Source organism: Egretta garzetta, unplaced genomic scaffold, assembly GCF_000687185.1.
Source record: "Egretta garzetta isolate BGI_Z169 unplaced genomic scaffold, ASM68718v1 scaffold447, whole genome shotgun sequence".
In the NCBI taxonomy this organism is placed as follows: Eukaryota; Metazoa; Chordata; class Aves; order Pelecaniformes; family Ardeidae; genus Egretta; species Egretta garzetta.
In genome coordinates this window covers 1,720,764-1,743,239 of record NW_009260397.1, presented here as the reverse complement: position 1 = coordinate 1,743,239, position 22,476 = coordinate 1,720,764, and the positions used below count along the sequence as shown (strand labels likewise).

General features: G+C 37.4%; 1 protein-coding gene across 1 annotated transcript in view; it reads left to right on the top strand.

Moving 5' to 3' along the window:
- Positions 1-22,249, top strand: part of SBNO1 (strawberry notch homolog 1) — a 54,990-nt gene extending 32,741 nt beyond the window's left edge. Inside the window, exons 11-37 of the mRNA XM_035898547.1 lie at positions 970-1,066; positions 2,188-2,348; positions 3,344-3,477; positions 3,626-3,716; positions 4,656-4,817; positions 5,377-5,512; positions 5,588-5,693; positions 6,942-7,095; positions 8,308-8,490; positions 8,716-8,813; positions 9,490-9,641; positions 10,212-10,409; positions 10,706-10,876; positions 10,963-11,132; positions 11,967-12,098; positions 13,337-13,472; positions 13,900-14,012; positions 14,113-14,184; positions 14,663-14,762; positions 15,298-15,372; positions 15,631-15,777; positions 15,858-15,952; positions 16,140-16,232; positions 16,677-16,814; positions 17,510-17,586; positions 18,361-18,554; positions 19,463-22,249. Coding sequence (XP_035754440.1) covers positions 970-1,066; positions 2,188-2,348; positions 3,344-3,477; positions 3,626-3,716; positions 4,656-4,817; positions 5,377-5,512; positions 5,588-5,693; positions 6,942-7,095; positions 8,308-8,490; positions 8,716-8,813; positions 9,490-9,641; positions 10,212-10,409; positions 10,706-10,876; positions 10,963-11,132; positions 11,967-12,098; positions 13,337-13,472; positions 13,900-14,012; positions 14,113-14,184; positions 14,663-14,762; positions 15,298-15,372; positions 15,631-15,777; positions 15,858-15,952; positions 16,140-16,232; positions 16,677-16,814; positions 17,510-17,586; positions 18,361-18,554; positions 19,463-19,605 — 3,528 coding nt within the window. The 3' untranslated portion in view covers positions 19,606-22,249. The remainder of the gene's footprint in view (positions 1-969; positions 1,067-2,187; positions 2,349-3,343; positions 3,478-3,625; positions 3,717-4,655; positions 4,818-5,376; positions 5,513-5,587; positions 5,694-6,941; positions 7,096-8,307; positions 8,491-8,715; positions 8,814-9,489; positions 9,642-10,211; positions 10,410-10,705; positions 10,877-10,962; positions 11,133-11,966; positions 12,099-13,336; positions 13,473-13,899; positions 14,013-14,112; positions 14,185-14,662; positions 14,763-15,297; positions 15,373-15,630; positions 15,778-15,857; positions 15,953-16,139; positions 16,233-16,676; positions 16,815-17,509; positions 17,587-18,360; positions 18,555-19,462) is intronic.
- Positions 22,250-22,476: the final 227 nt, after the last annotated feature.

The following is a 22,476-nucleotide window of genomic DNA, read 5'->3' as shown; positions in this document are numbered from 1 at the left end:
TGTAAATAACTGCAAGAAATTACTATCCTTAACAGCACCTCTTTGTGGGGACAAAGAAGGGTGTGTTCCAATTAAAGCTGATAAGCATATCACTTGCTCTGTGTTTTAAGACATTTTCTTTTAAAATATCCTCATTTGTATAACTAGCCTTGAGGAAACTAAAAGACTTTCTCTAGCATGGCTGAACTTCTGGGCGGTTTGATTTAAGATGTAAATTGAGTACCATTCAATTTTCTAAATGCGATAAAAATACATTCTGATGATGTAAAGACTTGAGTTTCAGCATCTTCACTGATAGCTAGAATCAGGCTGACGTTTGTGATGAATGATGCTCCTTAGTGACTGGCATACAGAAGGATTTTCAGATTATGTTTTAATATTAAACACAGAATTAGTAATTGTGAAAGATTTTTTTATTTGTCATCTAATGAGTACTTTAAAAATATTTATATATTTACATTGATCAAGATCATAGTAAAAAATGGATAATTGTCAGGTTTCAGAGAATACTAGATAGAACTGTGACTATTGCAACCATTCCCTGAAGTTGTGAAATTATGTAATGAATGTGAAACTGTAGGAGACTTCATGGGAGTACTTGAAAGTTAGGTTTTGGCTGTTAACTAGCTGTTGTGTTTTCAAGGCAGTTTTTCTTTAAGTCATAGTTTGGATTTAAAATGCTGTAAGTAGTGTTTCTTTTTAATTTCTGCTTATGTGAGTTTGGAGTACTTGAATCTCCCTACAATGGAGAGGAACTTCCCTCACTTTGTGTCTTTGAAGGCTTGTTCAGTGTGTAAGAAATCTATGTTTCCATCTGTAGTTTTCCCATCTGCTTAGTCGTTCATCTAGTACATGTTTTTAAAACATTCAAGTGCAAATTTGTGCTCATTTAATTTCTCCTGTTAATTTCCAGGACCTAGAGTACTAACAATGTGCTGTTTGACTAATGCAGGTATTTCTCTATTCTAGAAAGTGCCAGCCGTAAAAGAAGAGGAGGAACCTGAGGAAGAAGATGAAGAAGAAATGGGCCATGCAGAAACTTATGCTGAGTATATGCCGATAAAATGTATGAACTAGAGTTTTGTTAAAAGGCTGAAATGTTTTGAGAGCTAATTTGTTATTTACTCTTCTGTAGTTAATAACACAAAAAAACCCATACAGGTCACTATCTGAATCAAGTACAAAGGACCTGAATGTGTGGTGGGTTTTCCTGGGTAATTTTTCTATTCTTATAGCACTTAGTTTTGGAAGGTACGCAGTTTTTTTTTTCATAGAAAAGGAATTCTTTAGTGTATTTTTGAGCAGTACTTGTTTCAGGAATGATTGACTGAACCAAGATCAGGCTTTTTTTACCTGTGTTAAGACGCTTTATGCCTCAGCAGAGGAAATTTTGTAAAGGGATTTAGTGGTCACTGCTACACTTAAGAACCTAGTTTGAGTCTCTTGGTATGAAATTACACAAAGCATATTATTCCTGCACTTTTCCTGGCTGACTTCTTGGAGCTGTTTAAAAAAAAAAAAAGTGAATCTTTTACTGCTGTTAATTGCCATCTCCTCTTTTTTTTTTTTCTCCTTTCTCTTCTTTATTGTAATCAGCAACAAAAACCTGTTACCTTGTCTCCTAGGTACACTGCTGACCTGCTGTAAAAGCAAGGCAAAAAATTTTGCATGGAGTTTGTAGCTAAATGGTTAATTTTTATTGTCACTGAGATCTGTCAGCAATTAAACCATGTCTGTTCTAAATCTTTTCTCCTCTCATACTGCTTAAAAACAGCACTACATAAACAGTGAGAAGAATGTTGCTTTTGTGATTCTGGCATCTTGAGGCTGCCTCTGGCCTTTTGGGAAGGCAAGGTTCAGAGCATTTTTTTTCTCCAACGTGTCAAGTACATAAATACTTCAATTTTCTATTAACTGAATTTTACCTAATTTCATAAAAATTGGAGGAAGGTGGTGAGAAGGGAAATAAAGTTAAGAATGCTGTTATATATATATTCAGGTTAATGTATTCTTTTGTATGCAATAGTTTGCTTAACACGTGACATACTGTTGCAATGAAACATAGTTGTTCTTGAGTTCAGCTTTTGCAATGGGCAATTGTCATTTGTTTTGGTCAATACAACCTGTGCTGCAGCAACAGAATTCTGTATTATGTTTTCATCTTCTTCCCTCTCCCTTTTTAATCAGTAAAAATTGGTCTACGTCATCCTGACCCAGTAGTGGAAACCAGCTCATTATCCAGTGTAACTCCTCCTGATGTGTGGTACCAAACATCAATATCAGAAGAAACAATTGATAGTGGCTGGTTGTCAGCTTTGCAACTTGAAGCAATCACTTACGCAGCCCAGGTATGCTAGACATCAGCTTAAAAGCTAACAGAAAATTTAAGAAGAAAACCTACTATCTGGCAAGTGCAGCTATGTCAGTTTTACAAGGAGATAAAATAATAAGAGCTTAAAAGTTTGGGTTGCATTAGAAGGTGGTAGGTGAGCTTCAGTTCAGATAAATGTGAGGTAATAAACCTAGGAAAGCTTTGTCTAAACCATTTCCATGATGCTGATCTCAGACTGTCTTCAAACTCAGGAAGGACATCATAGTCATTTTTTTATTTCTTTGAAATAATGGTTGCAATAGCAGCAGGCTAAGAAAGCCAATGCTGTTTGGCATCATTGGGAAGGGTGTAGAGAGCAAGACTGGGTGTTATTTTGCTCCTATATTTAACTTCAGTGGGTCCACATCAGATGTTGTGCGTGCAGCTTGTGTGCATGTCAGGGAGGAACGTAGTGAAGTTAGAGGACAACTGAAATGGTCACAGGAGGGAGGAAGTTGCCTCATGAAAAGAGACTAACAGGACTGGAGAGGAGAAAAATGAAGGAGAATGAAATCAAGGTTTACATAATCATGGCAGCAGTGGAATCCCACAAAACAAGAACAAAGCAGAAGTTGGTGAAACTGTGATAGGAGATTGGTTTAAAACAGATAGAAGAATACTTCTTTCTACAGGCACTAGATGTCTGGGCCTTGCTGCTGCAAAAAGCTGTGGAGGTGCATATCAGTGGGTTAAAAGCAAACAGTCTGGTAGGAGGCACTAAAAGAATTGCAGATACGTACAGCAATTTTACAGCAATTCTAGGTGCTGAGGGAAGAAGGGGAGAATGGATCACATAAAGCAGCTGGGCTCATATGCTCTCCCTAAATAAAATCCCCTTTTCCTGCTGTCAGGAGGCTGCTTGGCTTTGGTGGTCTCCTCCAATAGGATGTTTCTTATGTTTGCTTGTTTTTGACAATCCACAGTGATGTGTTCTGGAGAATGGGTACAAGTGTGTTGTTCTTCCTCCTACAGCAACATGAAACATTCCTGCCCAATGGAGACAGAGCTGGATTCTTAATAGGTGACGGTGCTGGTGTAGGAAAAGGAAGGACCATAGCTGGAATAATCTATGAAAATTACTTGTTAGGCAGAAAAAGAGCAGTCTGGTAAGTGTGTCGGGATTTGTTAGAGCAGACACTGTAGCAGTGACTATAGTACTTAAATTCAGTGTAATCTGTCTTCCAGCAAATGTTCTACCAACTGCTTTTTGAACTTCTGCTGTAACTTACGGAATATATGCTTTTATATCTTCAGGTTTAGCGTGTCAAATGATCTGAAATACGATGCTGAAAGAGATTTGAGAGATATTGGAGCAAAAAACATATTGGTTCATTCATTAAACAAGGTGTGGAAACTTTTTACTATGTACAGTTGAGGCAAAACTTTAGGTACGCTTGTGTGACAAGTTGTGCATGTTGACTGTTTTAAGAGTAAGAATGTACTAATTTTAATAAATTTGCTGTCTAGGTCTTGTTTGACAGGCCTTAATCTTATGAAGAACCACGCAGTGCTTTAAGTTAATCATGTAAACAGGCCCCTTGTAGGATTAAGTCTTGGCGTGTGATTTTTTTTTTCTTGTTACTCTTCAAACCACTGCTGACACTACTAGTAGAGTGTTTTCTAGAAGCTGAAATACTCTTTAAATCTTTCAGATTTTGTAGCATTTGAATTTTTTTCTTCCTATCTCCCAGCACACGTTTTTACATGTAAAACAGTTTGTAATAATTGAATAATAGACTTCCATGGTAATTTATTAAAGCAGCAGTAGCATGTGCAGTAATTTTTGGAGGCTGTGCCTCTGCTCAGGATTAGCCACTTGCATAAATTGTGAAGTGTGATTACTGGTTGAATTCACCAAACTTAGTTTGATTTAAGTTAGTATTTTTGCTTTGTGAAGTCTCAATTTCTAAAATACAGCAAAACTTCAGAAATTATCATTTCTGGTAGCAGCTGTAAATACACTTGACCTATTAGCTCTAAGGGATGCATTGAAATGAAAATGTTAATTGTATTTAAGTTAAAGAAACCATGTAGTCAAAGAGTGTGGCTGTTAATCTTTTGAGGCCTCAGATCTAGTCTTCCTTAAATATATACTTAAGTAAGGCCCTGTATAACCCCTTAACCACATTACCATATGCCAGCTATGCCCTAATCATGATGTAGGGATACAGGTGGTTCAAAGCATACACACCTTAAGGTTAAGACCATCAGCATGCCTTAAGCATGTGGTAGGTGGGTTTGAGGAGGGGTCTATTGAATAATTTATGTAATTTTTGTCTTGCAGTTCAAGTATGGGAAAATTTCTTCCAAACATAATGGAAGTGTGAAAAAAGGTGTCATCTTTGCTACCTATTCTTCTCTTATTGGTGAAAGTCAGTCTGGTGGTAAATACAAAACCAGATTAAAGCAGCTTCTTCACTGGTGTGGTGAAGACTTTGATGGAGTTGTATCCTTTATCTGAAGTTCAGCTGATTGTAACCAAACTAGTATTTAAGTTTACATCTTTAAAGACAATCTTGTATTTGTTGGTATTTTCAGGTATTGTTCTTTATTCATGACAGTAATCGATTGAGTGCCTGCTCTGACATTAGACTTGAAGTTTTACAAACTCCATGCCAAATCTATTTACTGTCCTACTGCTGCCACACAACTCTGGTACAAGAGTGAAGCTTCTGCTTCTTCTATAACAAACACATAAAATTAAAATACAGTGTTTAAGAACCTCACTGTTTAAGCTCACACTGAAATTTTCTCCAGTGAATTCTTTAAAAATATTTTTTTAGTATCAACAGCATTTTAAACAACTCGAGTGTAGTAATTGTGCTCCTAAATACTTAGTAGCTAAATGTTTTTCCTAAAATTTTTAGTGAAAAATGACTAGTGCCTTTCTGAGTTTACAATTTACTGCTGCTACCTATTGAAACTAGCAGATTTTCTTGTTTTCCGGTTTAGCTCCCTATTCTAAAAATAAGTGAGACAAAGTTTTTTCCTTAATTAAAGTTCAGATTGTATTTGATGAGTGTCATAAAGCTAAGAATCTCTGTCCTGTTGGTTCATCAAAACCAACAAAAACAGGTCTGGCTGTATTGGAACTTCAAAATAAACTTCCGAAAGCCAGGGTTGTTTATGCTAGTGCCACAGGTATGTACCACTTGGTTTGCATTAAATGTCTCTATGTTTTTACTGGCACGGGTACAGAGTGTGTTCTTTTCCTAGGTGCATCTGAGCCAAGAAATATGGCATATATGAACCGTCTTGGAATATGGGGTGAAGGAACTCCATTTAGGGAATTCAGCGACTTCATTCAGGCTGTTGAAAGAAGGTAATATTTTGAAGAGCTATACCAAGAATGCATATGGTTGTGGTTGACACTGCTTTCTAGTTCTTTTGTCTTTGCTCACTCATAGTCCTCTGCAAACTTGTCCCATCACACTGAGAACTTTCTGACTCTTAGCTTCTAAATCTAGCAGAAATATAATTTGTCTTATGTGGTAAAAAAATAGGATGTTTCTCTTGCTCACAGAAAGAGTTTTAGAAACTTGCTAGGAAAATAACCCTCTTAAAATGTGGGTGTTAAGAAATGAAAATAGTCTCCTGCTCATCATGAAAGCATGCTGTATGTACTGAGTATGCTCAGCATAGTTAATGTCTTGCTATATGCAGAAGCTCTCTAATATTTATGCATTCAGCTTAGGCAGTTTAACAGGAAGAATTCTTGTTCTTACGCTTTCTGGCATAAGAACCCAGTTGAGAAAAATCATGTATGCTGTTGCAAGGTACTTCGTATTTCAGAACCTATTAAAAAACCTAAATGTCAATATAAAATGCAACTGCTACATTCCTTGGTAGGTGAGCATCTTAATATATTCTGTTTTGCCTACTTAAAAAGAATTTTGAATGCTTTAGAATGCTACAGTAGGGCTTAGTATGCATCTTCTTGCATACCATCTACATGATGCGTGATTTTTTTAGACTGTGCAAGTGCAGTCCCTGCTTCATTACAGAGTACATATCAATTGAACAATAATGACATTACGAGCCCAATCTTGTGAGTAGGTTAGCTTTGCAGTTGATTTCTGTGCTCTCAAGGTATTGCTAGAGGTGTGTTACTGTTGAAAAGAACTTGTTACCTACTAGTTTAATTATTTTCATATCGGCAAAATGTGAATAGCATAATACAGGTTGTATTCATTATTTCAAATCTTCAATGGAGTTTATAAAATTGTGATGCAAGATTTTGTTATGTTTGGACCAACTTCATTATCCAGTTACAGTTTGTAAGGTACTGTCTCCTAATGCATGCTAGGTCGTTCAGGCGAAAGTAACTATTTGAGTGTTTATACCTCTTGGGATACACTTAATACTCATGAGGCAGGGATATAGTTTTATGTGAAAGCTAAATTTCAAGACCCCCTGATTGGATGTGTTTAACCAAAGAGTACTAATGATTTTGAAAACATATTCCTTCACATCTGTAAGCATGCTATTTTCTTCTAAAGCACTTGAGGGTTTTTTAACAAATCCTTGCTCTTAAATTCTAATACTGACTTAATTTGTTCCTTTATTTTAGAGGTGTTGGTGCCATGGAAATAGTTGCTATGGATATGAAGCTGAGAGGAATGTACATAGCAAGACAGTTGAGTTTTTCAGGTGTAACTTTCAAAATTGATGAAGTTCTGCTTTCACAGGAATATGTTAAAATGTACAATAAATCTGTGAAACTGGTAAGAATGCCTTTTAAAATTTGCTTTCTTTATTGAGTTCTCAGAGGTTGAAGTTACTTGGTTTAAACTTGAATGCTCCTGAAATAACATGTAGTACTGTTGCCTGTTGAGAGACAGGAATGGCACCTTCTTTTTTTCATCTTTAAGTAAGATTTCTCCATTTAAGACTTGGTAAAAGCTATTAATTCTTGTTCTGAGTCATAAAAGCTGCAGTTTTGGGTGCATCTTCTGCTATCTGTCAGATCTACTGACTTCTAGCAATACTTCAGAGACCTTGGTCACTGTTGCTTAAGATAAAGCTGTTCACATGTAGGTTGTATTTTTGTGCTCCAGTCCTCCCCCTTTAGGCAACTGAGCTGAGAACAAGCTGCATGCACTTCTTCATTGAATGGTAGAGCAGTGCTTGCATTTAAATGGTGCAGGGTGATAGTTTTGCTTACATGGCAGATCAAATCCACAGCATCGAAGCTGTGGTTTCCTTTAATGTTTTCCTTTATTCACCCACTGGTTATCTTCTTCATGTTGTTCATAATTGTTTTGTCCATATCCTAAGCTGAGTGTCTTTCCTGAGTGTGCAATCTGCTTGTATATTACCACTGCTGTATTAGATAAAAATAATTACTCCTTGGACATAAATTAAAATGAGCAGGGTCTTTACCTGCTGAAGAAGTGCTTAAGCATGACTCAGTATTCATGTTGTATAGTTACAATAATTAACATCTGTCTTTGACAGGTCTATAACATCAACTTTAAAACAAGCACTTCAGTCTATGAATCTTGCTTAAAAGAATCACGTGTGTCCAAAACTTACTTTACCTAATCTGGAAACAACTGATATAACAAAATGTAGAAACAAAGGCAGTGGAGTTTTTCTGTTCTTCGGATCTTCCTTTATACTTAATTACGGGCAGTGCTCTTAGCTTTCTTAACCTGACTATTAATGGAGAAACTAGATAATTAGAAAATACTGTGTGTGTTTGTATTGGTAGTAATGTAAATGTATCTGCTTTTCATTATGAGAGTAACCGCATTAACTAAGTCATAGCTAGTCTCTTTTTTTTGTGAGCTTTGATGTATGATGAGTTTCCTTGACTTGTGGTCGCATAGTACTATAACTTTAAACTTCTCTTCTGTCTTTATTTGGATATTAAACAAAGTAACTGTGTATCATTGAAATGTGACATGTAAAGCAATTAACATTTTCTTCCTCAGTGGGTCAGTGCTAGAGAGAGGTTTCAACAAGCAGCTGATCTTATTGATGCAGAACAGCGAATGAAAAAGTCTATGTGGGGTCAGTTTTGGTCAGCTCATCAGAGGTTTTTCAAGTACCTTTGCATAGCATCTAAAGTGAAGAGGGTGGTCCAGCTAGCTCGAGAAGAAATCAAGAATGGGAAAGTAAGTTGATCAAGACCTGTTTTTAAATATCTTCGTTAAATGTAAAGCTATTTGATTTTTTGTTTTGGTCTTTTGTTTATAACACAAATGTTTTCAGACATATAGTAGTAGCATGTTTTTATACTTTATGGTATTGAAGCTACTTAATGAGCAGAAATTTAGGCAAAAATAAACTTAGAAGACAGTCGTCTTAGTGACAATGCCTTGTATTCATTTGTCCTTTAGTGTGTTGTTATTGGCCTGCAGTCGACAGGAGAAGCAAGAACATTAGAAGCTTTGGAGGAAGGTGGTGGTGAACTGAATGACTTTGTTTCTACAGCAAAGTAAGACTGAAGTTTTAGAACTGTCTTAGAAAATTAACTTTAATCCAGCTTGGTGTGTGTGGATTTGTCCTTTCATTTGTAAAAACATGCACCAGTGCACAGGAAGTTGAGTGTCCTTTAGTATTGATATGCATAGGTAGCTTAAGTAAAGGATAAAATCTGATGGTGTTGCTCAAGTGAGCCATTGGTTAGTTCCTAGTTATACTGGCAGTCTGAAGTGATGCTTTCAGATGTGCACAGCTAGTACTGTTCTACTCAAATTGGGAGGAGGGGGGAAGACTTGTCAAGTACATGCTGCAAAGCAAATTACAATCATGACTTCCCTCTTTTATCAGATGAGCCAGATCCAATCCTGAGACTACCTTGCTGAAGATCTAAATTTATTAAGTTAATCTGTCATTTAAACTTTGAGCAATAAGAAAATGGCAGTAACAATACCACTTGATACCAAAACCAAATTTAACAAGTTACAAGTAACAGTGCTGTAAAATAAATGTCTCCTACTTTTAAGAAGATGACAAAAACAGTAATATGGGTGATAATTATACAGGGTGTTTGTGTAATAGCATTCACAAGGAATAATTCTTCAGTGAAGTCAAGCAAGCTGTTGAAATGTTACAGGTTTCTACTTTAAATAAATGCAAATTCGACTGAAGAACCCTTTTTTCTTAAACAGAGGAGTATTCCAGTCTCTTATTGAAAAGCACTTTCCAGCTCCTGACAGGAAGAAGCTGTTTAGCTTGTTGGGAATTGACTTGACTGCTCAAAGTAATAACAATTCACCCAGAGACAGCCCTTGCAAGGAGAACAAAATAAAGAAACGGAAAGGTAATGCTTAAGTTCTTACACTAATGTCATAGTGAAAATGACAATTTGAGAGCTGCCTAAGAGTCAACTCTGGAAAAAATATGTGAATGTAAATACCAGTACAATTGTTCATGAAAGAGCATGTATTACAAGTCTTTCAGACTTTCGTTAGAAGCTTCTATTAATGGACTTAAAAGTGCTGCTGAAACAGTATCACCTGTAAATTCTGGTTATTTCTTTGCTCAAAATGGGTTGATCTGGCGTGGGACCATAATCCAAAATGCCTTGCATGTGTCGGACCACTTCCTGATGCAGTCAAGCAAATAATTGCTTTCTTTTTCTTGAGGCTCAGTAAAGAGAAGGCCAGTACCACTCCCTATGCCAAACTGACTATATTCTTACCAAAAAGTAGGTGATTATAAAAATGTTGAGAAGGGTCTTACTGAAAACTTAGATTAAATTCTTTTAAATGGTTCTGTTTTCAGAAGTTGACTATTTTTCTGGTTTGTATGCAGTGGTGGTAAAACAAACCTCAAAAGTAGACTACAAGGTCTAAACTAACTTTTTTTTTTCCTGGGGCGATGGAATTAGGTGAAGAAATAAGCAGAGAAGCCAAAAAAGCTCGCAAAACAGGTGGCCTCGCAGGTAGCAGCTCTGATGAGAGTGAAAGCGAGTCTGATGCTTCAGACAATGAAGAAAGTGACAATGAGAGCTCCAGATGTTTGAGTTCTGGAGATGATGATGACTTCAACCCATTCAGAGATGAATCCAGTGAAGATGATGAAGATGGTAAGACAGTTTTAAGTGTTTCATCAAGCAAGTAACTGTACTTGCAGATAGAGAGCATGAAGTCTTTCCTAACCATTTCAATGAGCCAAAAATAAGAGTGTTTGATAAGCATGTAGTATAATTCTAATGAGACTGGAATTAGTTCTAGAATGTTGCATCATCTTTAAGTAGAGTTTACACACTGGAGTTCAGACTTTTGTAAGTCACCTTCTGCAATGAGAATTAGTTTTTCAAAGGAAAGGATGGCTTTTTAGTAAATTCTTGAAACTTTTTGAAAATATTTTATTTAATTTTAGATCCCTGGTTAATTAGAAAAGAGCATAAAAAAAATAAAGACAAGAAAAAGAAGAAAAGTATAGACCCTGATTCTATTCAAAGTGCCTTACTAGCTTCTGGTCTTGGATCAAAACGACCTAGCTGTTTTACTTCCACTGTTGGTACCACCACTTCTAGTACCAACACGTCAGGTAAGAATAAGTTTCTTTGGCATCTGTTCACTTTCTTAGCAATTAGGCAGTGACAATTCTAAATCTTAGTCTCTCTTAAATTTCAGCAAACAGTAACACAAACAGCAGCTTTGTAACAAGTCAGGATGCTGTTGAAAGGGCCCAACAAATGAAAAAAGAACTGCTTGATAAACTGGAAAAGCTGGCTGAAGATCTTCCACCTAATACACTGGATGAGCTTATAGATGAACTGGGTGGTCCTGAAAACGTTGCAGAGGTAGGCTGATGTTCACATTTTGGGAAAAAAAAAAAAAGGATGTTTTTTCTTCTACTGCAGCCATAATTATCTATTTGGCTGTAGTAAATCAGTGTTGTCATTCTTCAAGGTTGCATGTGACCTAAGTATCTATTAAAGAGAACTCACAGGGATAAGTATAGAGGCTACTTTTGCTGAATGCCTCTGAATTAAATTTCTGAGCCTGCTGGTTTCTTGTTGGGTAGATCATATTAGTTTAAATCGTAGTAGTTTCTCTTTTTCTTTATAGTGGTGTATTTCTCTTAACTAGCTCTAGTCAGTTTGAAGCTGATGTATATAAAACCGAAAGCAGCTTTAGTTCATCTTCCTAGGCAATGAAGATTAAGAACCTGTATAATAAAACTGTGTTAGTGAAAAGCCTGATGAATTATTTATTTTTCTCAATAACTTTGGAAACGTGCTTTTAGTAAGCTACCTGTGTCTATCAAGTAGAAACATCATTGTGATTTAAAAGACCCTGTTAAAATTGGTGACAATCTCAGCTGTCAGTTTGTTTTAATACTCTTGGTAAATCTCTTATGGACAGTAGTATAATACTATGTCATTTCTACAGAGATACGCTTTGTTATGCTTTTGATTCCCTGAGTTACTTCTACATAATTGTTCCACATAGCAGATAACGGCATCAACCAAAAAATAATCCAGGTTCCCTAATCTAGTTTTGCATTTGGAGTAAATTACTGAATCTGTTTCAAGGTTGGTGTATGAATAAATAGTGTCATTGTTTGAAGTTTTTGGTCATGTAACAATTTCGGTGTTGCCATAATGAGCTTGTGTTCCTTTTTATTTTTAAAGATGACAGGCCGCAAAGGGAGAGTCGTAAGCAATGATGATGGCAGCATATCTTATGAGTCAAGATCTGAACTTGATGTGCCCGTTGAAATTCTGAACATCACAGAAAAGCAGAGGTTCATGGATGGAGATAAGGTAGTCCTTAAAGACATATGATTTAGAAAAACTTGCCAGATGCCATAGTAACATTGACTGACTAATGGTAGAGCCACAACTTGAATAAGTTATCCCACAGTGACTTTTTAGGTACTGTAAGTACTAGTTAGAAAGCATTTTCTGTTCACTGCTGTGTATTTTGTTTTTCTAACCAGTGTGTTCAGCAGCCCTGTCTTAATATGTGGCTGCAGCATGCATTAAAGGTCAGGCTGTCGTTTGGGTGGCCAGAGAGGCATGTGCTTAGGAGGTGCGTACACGTGTGCCAAACTGAAAGCTAGCACCTTTAAGCTGGTCTTCTAAAACAGCATATGTTTAAAAGGCAGATAAACCCTCCACATCTTTGTGATTCCTTTATCTGGATTACTGTGTACCTCTGCTTTCAAGAAGAAATAATGATATTTAGAAATGGAGGAAAACCACTGACTAACTTGGTATGAGAGGAAGAAAAACTTAGTCAGGAGCTGAAGGGAAAAGGTGGAGGTTGTTTACCTTAACAAGGATTGAGAAGTAATGCTGGGAAGAGTGATAGCTTTTGTCCTTCACATTGCACTTTGAAAGAAAATACTGATTGGAATAATGGTAGAATTGGAGCTGATAAAAGAAGGGGGGGAAAAAAAACTTTCTGTGGCTCATTTGGGACATGCTGCCACAAGAGGGCAAATCAAGTAAACGTAGCTGTTGTGTGGAACTTCCATGGTCTTCTGTTACACTTGAGGGTAAATAGTGTTCCTGTGAGTGACTTGTGCACAGTCAAAACACTTAGTCTTTTCAAGGCACATCCATTCAGATACTAGAATGGCCATATCCTCTTCCTTACACAGTATTAGCAGCAACTTTTTGTCTTCTCTGTATTATTTGCTATCTGAGCAAGTCTCCCTGTGTCCCTCCGCTTTCTTTCTGAAGGCCAACATCAGAGAAACCTGCCCTTTGGAATGGCAAGACTGCAACATTCTTCATTTGCACAGAAAGATGTTGCTGAAAAGTAAAGTGAAAACTACTCCTTTTCACTCAAAAAAAAAAAAATTCATTAGTGTTTCTAATTCTGATAGAACCATACATTTTCTTCCCTCCCCACTTGCAATAGGAAGACCAAGCAACAGTGAAACCATTCCAGACCCATGTTAGTAGTAATTCTAAAGTTAATTTTTTTTAGAAATTGAAAACTGAAGCTTGATCTTAAATTTATTGCTAACTAACAACTCCTTTCTTAATAAAAGAACATTGCCATAATCTCAGAGGCTGCCAGCTCTGGTATATCATTGCAAGCAGACCGCAGAGCTAAGAATCAGAGACGGAGAGTTCACATGACTCTGGAGTTGCCATGGAGCGCGGATAGAGCAATACAACAGTTTGGTAAATAACTTTTCTTGTATTCTTCCCCTAGCATGCTCAGTAATGCTGACTGAATTTACTGCTAATTCATGGGAAATAAGAGTGATTAAGCAACTTCTTAAGGACCCTTCCAATCTCCTTTACCCGTGAACAGAATCAGCTTTCTCTATAGTCATAGCTAATAGTCTTGAAAGCTTTGAAAGAAACCTAGCAAACCAACTTACACTGCAGCTTAGGAGTTTTTTTTATATCAAGTGCCTTTACAAAAGTTGCTACAACTCTAGAGCATTTGTGTGCTGCCTTCTATTGGCTGTATTACAGCAGAAACTAATTTTCAGCAGGATTTAAGTTCTAGCTTTTTTCTTTACTCTTCACAATTCATAGTTTATTAGAAATGTTCAATGAAGTGGAATTTATTTAACATCTGTGTTTCTACTTAATTATGCAGGAAGAACTCACAGATCCAACCAAGTGACTGCTCCAGAGTACGTGTTCCTAATTTCTGAATTGGCAGGAGAGCAAAGATTTGCATCTATAGTTGCAAAAAGACTGGAGAGCTTGGTAAGATTGTTTGAAGAAGTTTGATGCTTCATTTGAGAAAATACAATTTAGATCTATTTTTCTTAAAATTTGATTTAATTACAAAGGTTTGTCTTAACAGGGAGCCCTCACCCATGGTGACAGACGGGCTACAGAAACTCGAGACCTCAGCAGATTCAATTTTGACAACAAGGTGATGGTTCTATTTCTGTTTGAAAGCTCATGCTGTGGTGCTTATTCCACAGATAATCTATTGAGGAAGGATTTGTTCCATCTCCTGTGAAGTGTTTTAACTGTATTACTTTTTGATTGGAGGCCTCTTTCTGAGATAGCCAGAAAACATTCTTAATTCTGTTTGCAAAGCCACGTGGAACACAAATATGTGTGTAAACTACTCTTCTGCATTTGCTAACAAGCCAAGTCTTAAGTAAATGACATGTGTCCTTTCACTCACAACTGAAAGATTAATTTGGCAATTCTAATTAGAAGTTAAGACTGGGCTGTTTATATAGCATAGTTTATAATTGAAGAGCTAATAACCAGTTCCCTTTACTATTATAGAGAAAAACATTTTATTGTGAGTTATGAATGCTTATTAAACCACGTGTGCTTGGGACTGAGACACAAACGCTGGATCACATTGTTAGAGCAACTTTCTCTTTCTTATGCAGTATGGCAGAAATGCTCTAGAGATTGTTATGAAATCCATTGTGAACTTAGACTCCCCAATGGTCTCACCTCCTCCTGATTTTCCTGGGGACTTCTTCAAAGGTAAGTATAATTCACTGGATGTAATAGCTATTTTTTGATCATTCTCCAGTGTGCAGAAAATGCAAATAATTTTAGAGCTAGAAAACATTGTTGCTACTTAAACTGATCAGCTGGCCCAGATAGGCTCTCACTGGGTGTTATTCCTATGCACATTGCTTGAATGTTGAAGTTCACATATGAAATAAGATATGTGAACTCTCTCAATATAAGACATGTTCTATATCTGTTTGGCCAAAGTATTACATACAGTTCTTTCACTCCGTTTTCCCATTACCTGTTGCAATATCTTATTCTCCTGTGGGCTCATGTATAGTGCTATTAGTAGTTTTCCCTGACTGTGCTTCCTGGAAGGACAGAAGGCAAAGTTCTGTCTTGCTTATTGATGTATTGGGTAGAAATGGCAAGTAATATATTTGAAGGGTGTCAGAAGTTTTAGAATTGGCTCCTGAAACAAGATTGCTAAACAAGCTGTTACTTCATTGGTTTATTTTTAGATGGCAAATCAGATATGATTTAACTTCTCTTGTTTTACTAGATGTTCGTCAGGGATTGATTGGCGTAGGCTTGATAAATGTGGAAGACAGATCTGGAATACTAACACTTGATAAAGGTATTTGTGTGTTTACTGTATCTTTAGGATGTTGCTAGGAATATCATATATCATGATAGTTGATTCCTAGCAACAGAACTGAAGTTGTAACTATCTAAAAAGTGCCTTTGTTTTTTTTTTTGGAGAACTTCAGAATGTTTTCCTAACTTCTGAAAGAATGGATTGAAGTAGTGTTTTTGAGACTTTGAATACTGATTGAGAGCTTGTCATCAAACTTAATCTTTGACCTAACACATGTGCTTCTTATTCTTTTTTAAGATTATAACAATATAGGGAAATTTCTGAATAGAATTCTTGGTATGGAAGTACATCAGCAGAATGCTTTATTCCAGTACTTTTCTGACACATTGAATGCAGTTATTCAAAATGCTAAAAAGAATGGAAGATATGATATGGGCATCTTAGGTGAGTTAAATCAATTTCTCTGTACTCTTGTACTTAAGTAAAAAGAGAGAAACAGAGTAATTCTATCCTTTCCTTTTAAGATTTGGGCTCTGGGGATGAGAAAGTAAGGAAGGCAGATGTTAAGAAGTTTTTAACTCCCGGATATTCTACCTCTGGACATGTAGAACTTTACACAGTAAGTTAATTCTCTATCTGCTATGTATGAACTAATAAAACTTGCTTGCTGATAAGTTTTTAAAACATGGCAATCAGTTAAGCATGTGCTGAGTGAAGGGAGGTTCCAGGCCTTTCACTGGGCGATACTTGGTTCTGTAACTGTTCTAAAGCCTGTTCCCAAATACCCCTGCATGGCTGTCTTCTAGATCAGTGTAGAGAGAGGAATGTCTTGGGATGAAGCAACTAAGATCTGGGCAGAACAGACGGGTCCCGATGATGGATTTTATTTATCACTACAGGTAAGATTCTTTGTCTCTTGGATTATGTTCAGAGTAGTATTTCTGGGGGCTAACCAAATATGGTGTCTCCTCTGAAAAACTTACTGTTCAAATTACTTACTGCTCAGTTTTGCAAAATACTTTCAATCTTACATTAGAATTCAAGTTAACACCAAGTATGAAGCACTCCTTTTTAGCTGCTCAGAATATTTGCTGATAGTAATGTGAGCCCAAATTAATAGCACTTAAATGTGCATCACGAAACCAGATGCTTTCACTGTAAGGAAAAGTTGTAAGGTTAATGTAGATTAGTGGTACTATTTTCTAAAGGTGTCGTTATTATTACTGGTTGTCTTATTGCACACACACACATGCACTATTAGTCTGTAAAGAGCACAGTATGGAATCATTTAAGGTAGATACTGATGGCATGTTTAAACTGACAGTTTTTGGTTTGTCTTCCAGATAAGAAATAACAAGAAAACCGCTATTCTAGTAAAAGAAGTGAATCCTAAAAAGAAGCTTTTTTTAGTATACAGACCAAATACTGGGAAACAACTCAAACTAGAAACATGTGCAGACCTGAAAAAGAAATATAAGAAGGTAACCATTAAAACTATGCTAGTTTTAAACTTAAAGAAAAAAAGACTTTTCTTTCTATGGTATTTATGTATCGTTCTGGCAGGTAAAAAAACTAGGCTGATTTTTCCAGGGCAGAGGTTGTATTTGTGTCTCTTTAAGTGAGTCTACATGGCTTCTGCATTCCTGTATCTAAAGCTTCTGAATGTAAATAATCTGTGGTGTGGTAATGAAAAATGAGGGATTTTAGGGTCAAGCAAGGAAAAGTCTTGCTTCCATGTAAGGTGTACAAACATGCTTTTAAATAAGCAGCTATTTACAGTATATTCTAAGCAACGATTCTGAAACTTCAGCTGTTTGCTGATGAAGTTTTATATACTGTAATGGATTACTTTGTTTAGAGGCTGGTAAGATATCTAACACTTCTCTTTACAGATTAAACACTAAAACTGTTTAAAACTTGAGCAAACTCTTGAGAATCAGATTGATTATTGGAAAAGCTCTGAGATTCTGCCATGTTTGAGCATTTTGCTCATCCTTTGAGATGGCATTTCCATTGAATAGCCTGAAATTATAGGATAATGTACCCCTCTCCACCATCAGACTCCCTCTGTTGGTCCTCCCTCTTTTCTCATAGTAATGACCAAATTGCTCTGATTCTATGCAAGTCTTGTTGTGGTTTACTTTATTATTATTCCCATTTTTAATGACTTTTCCAGGTACCTTCTGAAGATGCTCTGCCGCACTGGTTAGAGCAGTACAATTCTTCTGCGGATACCTGCACCCATGCTTATTGGTTAGTATTGTACGCACATAGATGCTTTAACTTCAGCTGTTTACCTAAACCGGTTTATCACTATTCTGTTCTTCTGTTACTCATGTGAAATCTTTTTATTGCTTAAGAAAAATTGTTGCATGACCAGTCAAGTGACCCAGCCTTTGACTGGAAACATGCACTTGCCCTTAAAGTCCTAATGTTAGATGAATGCTAATGTATAAATTGCACTCCAGTAGAAGTCTACTGACCCAGGAGTAGCTTGTGCTTTGAGTGTCTTGATCTCCTCTATTACTGTGGTAGGACAGTTCAAATATTACTTGGGGGGAAGAATATTTATGCTTCACGTAGAGATGAGATAGATTCAGAAACAGCTGTTCTTGTGCTACCTCTTCTAACAGTGTGTCTGAACTCAGCAGCTGATGTCTTAATCCCTGAGGATCAGCATAACTGCTAGAAGTTTCAGATTAACATTGGAGCTTCTGAAATATACTGATCAGATACCAGTTTTGTATGTAAGAGTGTCAGGTTCTCAGGTGATCTAAATGAGAGGTGTCTTTGGCTTAAAGCTCTGTCTGTACATTTTGAAGATCTGGTCCTAAATAGGCCAACACTTCGTAGAGCTTTACCATTAGAAGCGTGCTGTGGATAAAGTCTCCTCCCCTTAATGTGGACTTGTAGCCCTCGCTCAACTTTGAATACATGTTAAATAGCTTTGAGTCTCATTTTAAAATGAATTGGATACATTTTTATTTGCAGAATTCTTTTGAAAGCTTTTTTTTCTCTCTGCTGCAGGAGAGGCAACTGTAAGAAGGCAGGCTTAGGATTAGTTTGTGAAGTGGGACTCCGCTGTCGAACTTACTATGTCTTGTGTGGTTCAGTATTGAGCGTCTGGACAAAAGTAGAAGGCGTTCTAGCCTCTGTGAGTGGTACAAATGTGAAAATGCAAATAGTTCGTCTAAGAACAGAAGATGGGCAGAGGATTGTAGGTAAGTGGCTTGTCTGCTCCTTTATTTCCATCTTGGAATAGAAGGAAGTTGTAGCTTACAAGTCACCCAGTGTTGAGAGTCACGCAGGAGACTTTCTAAAGATGCTTCAAGATGAAAGGCTCATCGGTGTGTATGTTAGGGAGGGGCAGAAGTACGACTGTTGAAATCTGTATTTGTAGTGCAAGCGCTGGTTTGAGTCAGGTTAAAGAAGGAAGATTTTTTTTTTCAGCCAGGCTTTGGAACACTTACTCTCTCTGTTCTTTTGACTTACTATGAATAAAAAAAGTCACAATTGGTGTGTTCTATCCAAGTTACCTTTGAAACCCTAAGGGCTCCACTTTTTTTCCCCACTTCTGGCAAAGAATAGCAAGCCACTGAAATGCTTGGTTTCATGGGTTTTGAGCTACTGAAAGTCTTGTGTAATCAATGATTTAGAATGACTTCAAGATGATTATGGCATTTCTTATTGCTAAACCTTAGTGAAGCCCTCATAGCAAGTGCCTCAGAGGCTGAAATCTCCATCCTGTGGATGTGCGATGCCATGGCAGCTCCTACTCAAGTAGCAGTGTTCTAAGATGTTGAAACTAGGTTTTTCATGTGGAAACTTTCATGGTGGTGTAACTTCTGTGAGACTAGAAAAGCAAAAATAGCTGACTTCTCATTTTAACATAAGAAGCTGCCATTTTGCCCCTGAAGACAAATCTTACTCATGACCTGAAGAATCTAGTGACTTCTGAAGATACAGCTCTTACTGAGAAGCAGAACTTGTAGCTGTGCTTGATCAGAGTTGAAGTTGGAAATGGTCACTGTTGACCGTTGGATAAATTAAATGGTGGAATCATCAGCCTGAGGTTTTCATGAACAAGATTACTTGCATGCTTATCAGACTGCTTTGTTGCTGTTTTCAGGTTTGATCATTCCTGCAAATTGTGTATCACCCCTTGTAAACCTCCTGTCAACGTCAGACCAGTCTCAACAGCTTGCAGTACAACAGCAGCAGATATGGCAGCAGCATCACCCGCAAAGCATCACCAATTTCAACAACGCATAAGAGGACAAACTACAGGTGTTGACTTTGGTGTTTGAGGAAAAGGCTGTAAAAGCATATCACTTGCATAAAAATCAGGGACAGATTCCAAAGAAATATAACTTTTTCAGTTCAGTTGTGTGCTCTCAAATACTTTGGGAATAAAGAGATCTAAAAAGGTTGGTAGAACTGAAAGCCAGCAGTTGTTTATGGTGGTGCATCTGTCTTTCCTTATGCTCTCTGTAGTGCTTCCTGTTTGCTTTTACTTTTGGCCTTTTAAGCTACAAACCACAATTTGTTTGAAAATGCTTGAAAATCCCCAAGCAGGCTTTATTTTTAACTTGTCACACAGTGCTCAGGGTTTAACGCAGTGCATCAATGCCATTGCTGTGGGAGATATCCTTGAATGCATGTATTGAGTATATATATAGAAAATATATATTGGGTTTTTTCTCTTCAATTTATGAGTTTATAAAAGCATGAAACCTAGAGGTTGCACATCATGCATTCAGGTTCCTTCCCAGTTTCTGTTTGACAGTGCATGTCTTTGGAAACGGGCATGGACAGGATAAACACACACGACAGGAATTCGGAGAGAAACACAATCTTAGTTGTACAGCATTGGTTATTGCATTTTTATAGTGTTTATACCCAGGTGTTGCATTTTTTTCTGGTTCTCTCCTGGGGGTTATATATTTGAGTCTACAACATGTTCTTTTTGTGATAAACATCTTAAATTAAAATGAGTTCATTTTTAATGTATTAATAGTATTCCTAATGTGTACTGCAAAGATGGCTGGATGCCTGTTTTCCTTAAATTGAAGCATTTCCTTAATCCGAGGTGGTTATGGAAACTTAAGTGCAAATTCACTTCCATCTCGCATACAATCTTATATTTTTTACTTCATTAATGTAATTTAATTTGTCACTTGTAAGATGAAACCTTACTTGAGCTGTAAATTAGAGAATGGGAAACACTTGAGGGTTCCGCTGTATGTGCTGTTTCTGTTACCCAGTAACTTGAATACTGTTTAATATGTTGTAAGACATTGTAGAGTTTATCTGGAGCTGTTTAAAAGAAATTGTAATGTACAAATGTGAATAGTCACTTATCTATAATATGGGTAAGTTTTGTTTTGCCTATAATAGTAGATGTTTATAAGAAAGTGAAGGACAATGTTTGTCATTTCTTGCTTGCACAGGTTGCACTATTGAAAAATTGAGATTGTATAAACCTGTCCAAAAAAACTACAAGATAATGATCTTGTAGATGTCAAATAAAAGTTATTGTACTAACAAGAAGTGGAGTCTTGTTTAGGCAATCACTGTATTCCAAAAAAAAAACTAACAAGTCTGTACAATTGGAATCTGACAGGACTTGGCATGTTCCAGTCTGCTTTAACCAGGCTTCTGTCTTGCAGTCCAGCTATTTCAGTTGAACTCATTAATGAGGCAAGACATAAACTGTGTTTAAACCTTGATGCATATTTTAAGTAAGGTTCCCCTGACAGACTTAGAGCAGCGCATGTCACTTCTGCAAACACTCAGTGGAGTCAGATTTGAGTGGCATAAGGAGTTTTTCCATAAGTAACAGGGCCAGAAGTTCCACGACTTCAGGCTGAAGGCACTTCCTTACGTGAATTCTTTGGCTTGAGGTTCTGTTAACGCTGCCTGTGCCGGCACTGAGCACCTGCTTGTCGGGGGAGGAAGTCTGCCTGCTGTCCTCAGCTCCTGCTCTGAAGCGCTCGAGGGGATGAATCCCCCGCACACGCTTGTGACTAGCTGGAAATGCAGACCTACAGTAAACTGCCGTGCTCCCTATTGCTGCAGTGCCTGCTACAGCCCTCTAAAGTGCTTGCAATGCAGGTGGTAGGTGTGCTGGGAGTGTTCCGTTCCTCCGGCAGTGAAGGGAAGCTGTGGTACTGGTAGGAGCTGATTATGCCCTGGAAAGCTGCAGACCACAGGCAGGGTGTGGGGGAGGCTATTCGTGTGTTTCGTACCCACTGTTGGATGTATTTGGCATCCATTCCAGGAAAAGCGATGGGATTTTGAGAAGTATGTTGACAGATTACTATTGCAACAGATAGTGAACCAAATAGCTATAACAGCAAGCTGTGTGTGGACTTCACTGTCTTTTTTTTTTCTTGAATTATTATTATTTGGTGTAGAAACTTCTACCATCTGAGATGGTAACATAATATTTTAGGTCTTAATCCTCAGTAAGATGGTTCTAGAAGTGGTAGGTTCACAAATAGCAACTTTGTCTAATTTTTTTTAAACAAGTCATTATTTAAATACACTTGGTTCCTAAGTGCTCTTCTCAGCCTGTTGTGCTAACTTTGGTTGTTGGGCTGAGCAAATATTGAATTGGGTAGTCTCTCTATCGATAACCAAACTGCCCTGGCTTTATTTTGGGCGTTTATAACGTATGCTGTTTGCTCACACCCTCCTAAATTTCCCAGGGACTTTTGTCCCCTGGAGGGAAGGAGCCTGACAGTACTTGAGATCCTCAGGAACTGTTCCTATGCCAGAAATCCGTTCCCCCGCTTGCTCTGCTGCTTGCCACCATCGATGCCTTGGCTTTGCCACTCGGTTACTAACCCACCTGCATCCGCTGCTCTGGAGTGTTACAACATCTTAAAGGTTAACATCCAAAAAAAAAAAAAAAGCCTTCAAGCTACAGGAATGTTTTTCTCTCTTGGAAATTTGTGCTCGATGGTTGGGGTGTGGTTTTTTGGTAGTAGCTTGTTCCTTGCATGAGCTGCTGATAAAGCTTGGGGGAGAAGAGGCATAAAACTAGCACTGTGGATGGGGTAAGGAACAGCTATGCAGTATCCCCCTTGCAGCACTGCCCATCACGCAAACATCCTCAGAGGGAGGAAAAAGGAGAGACCA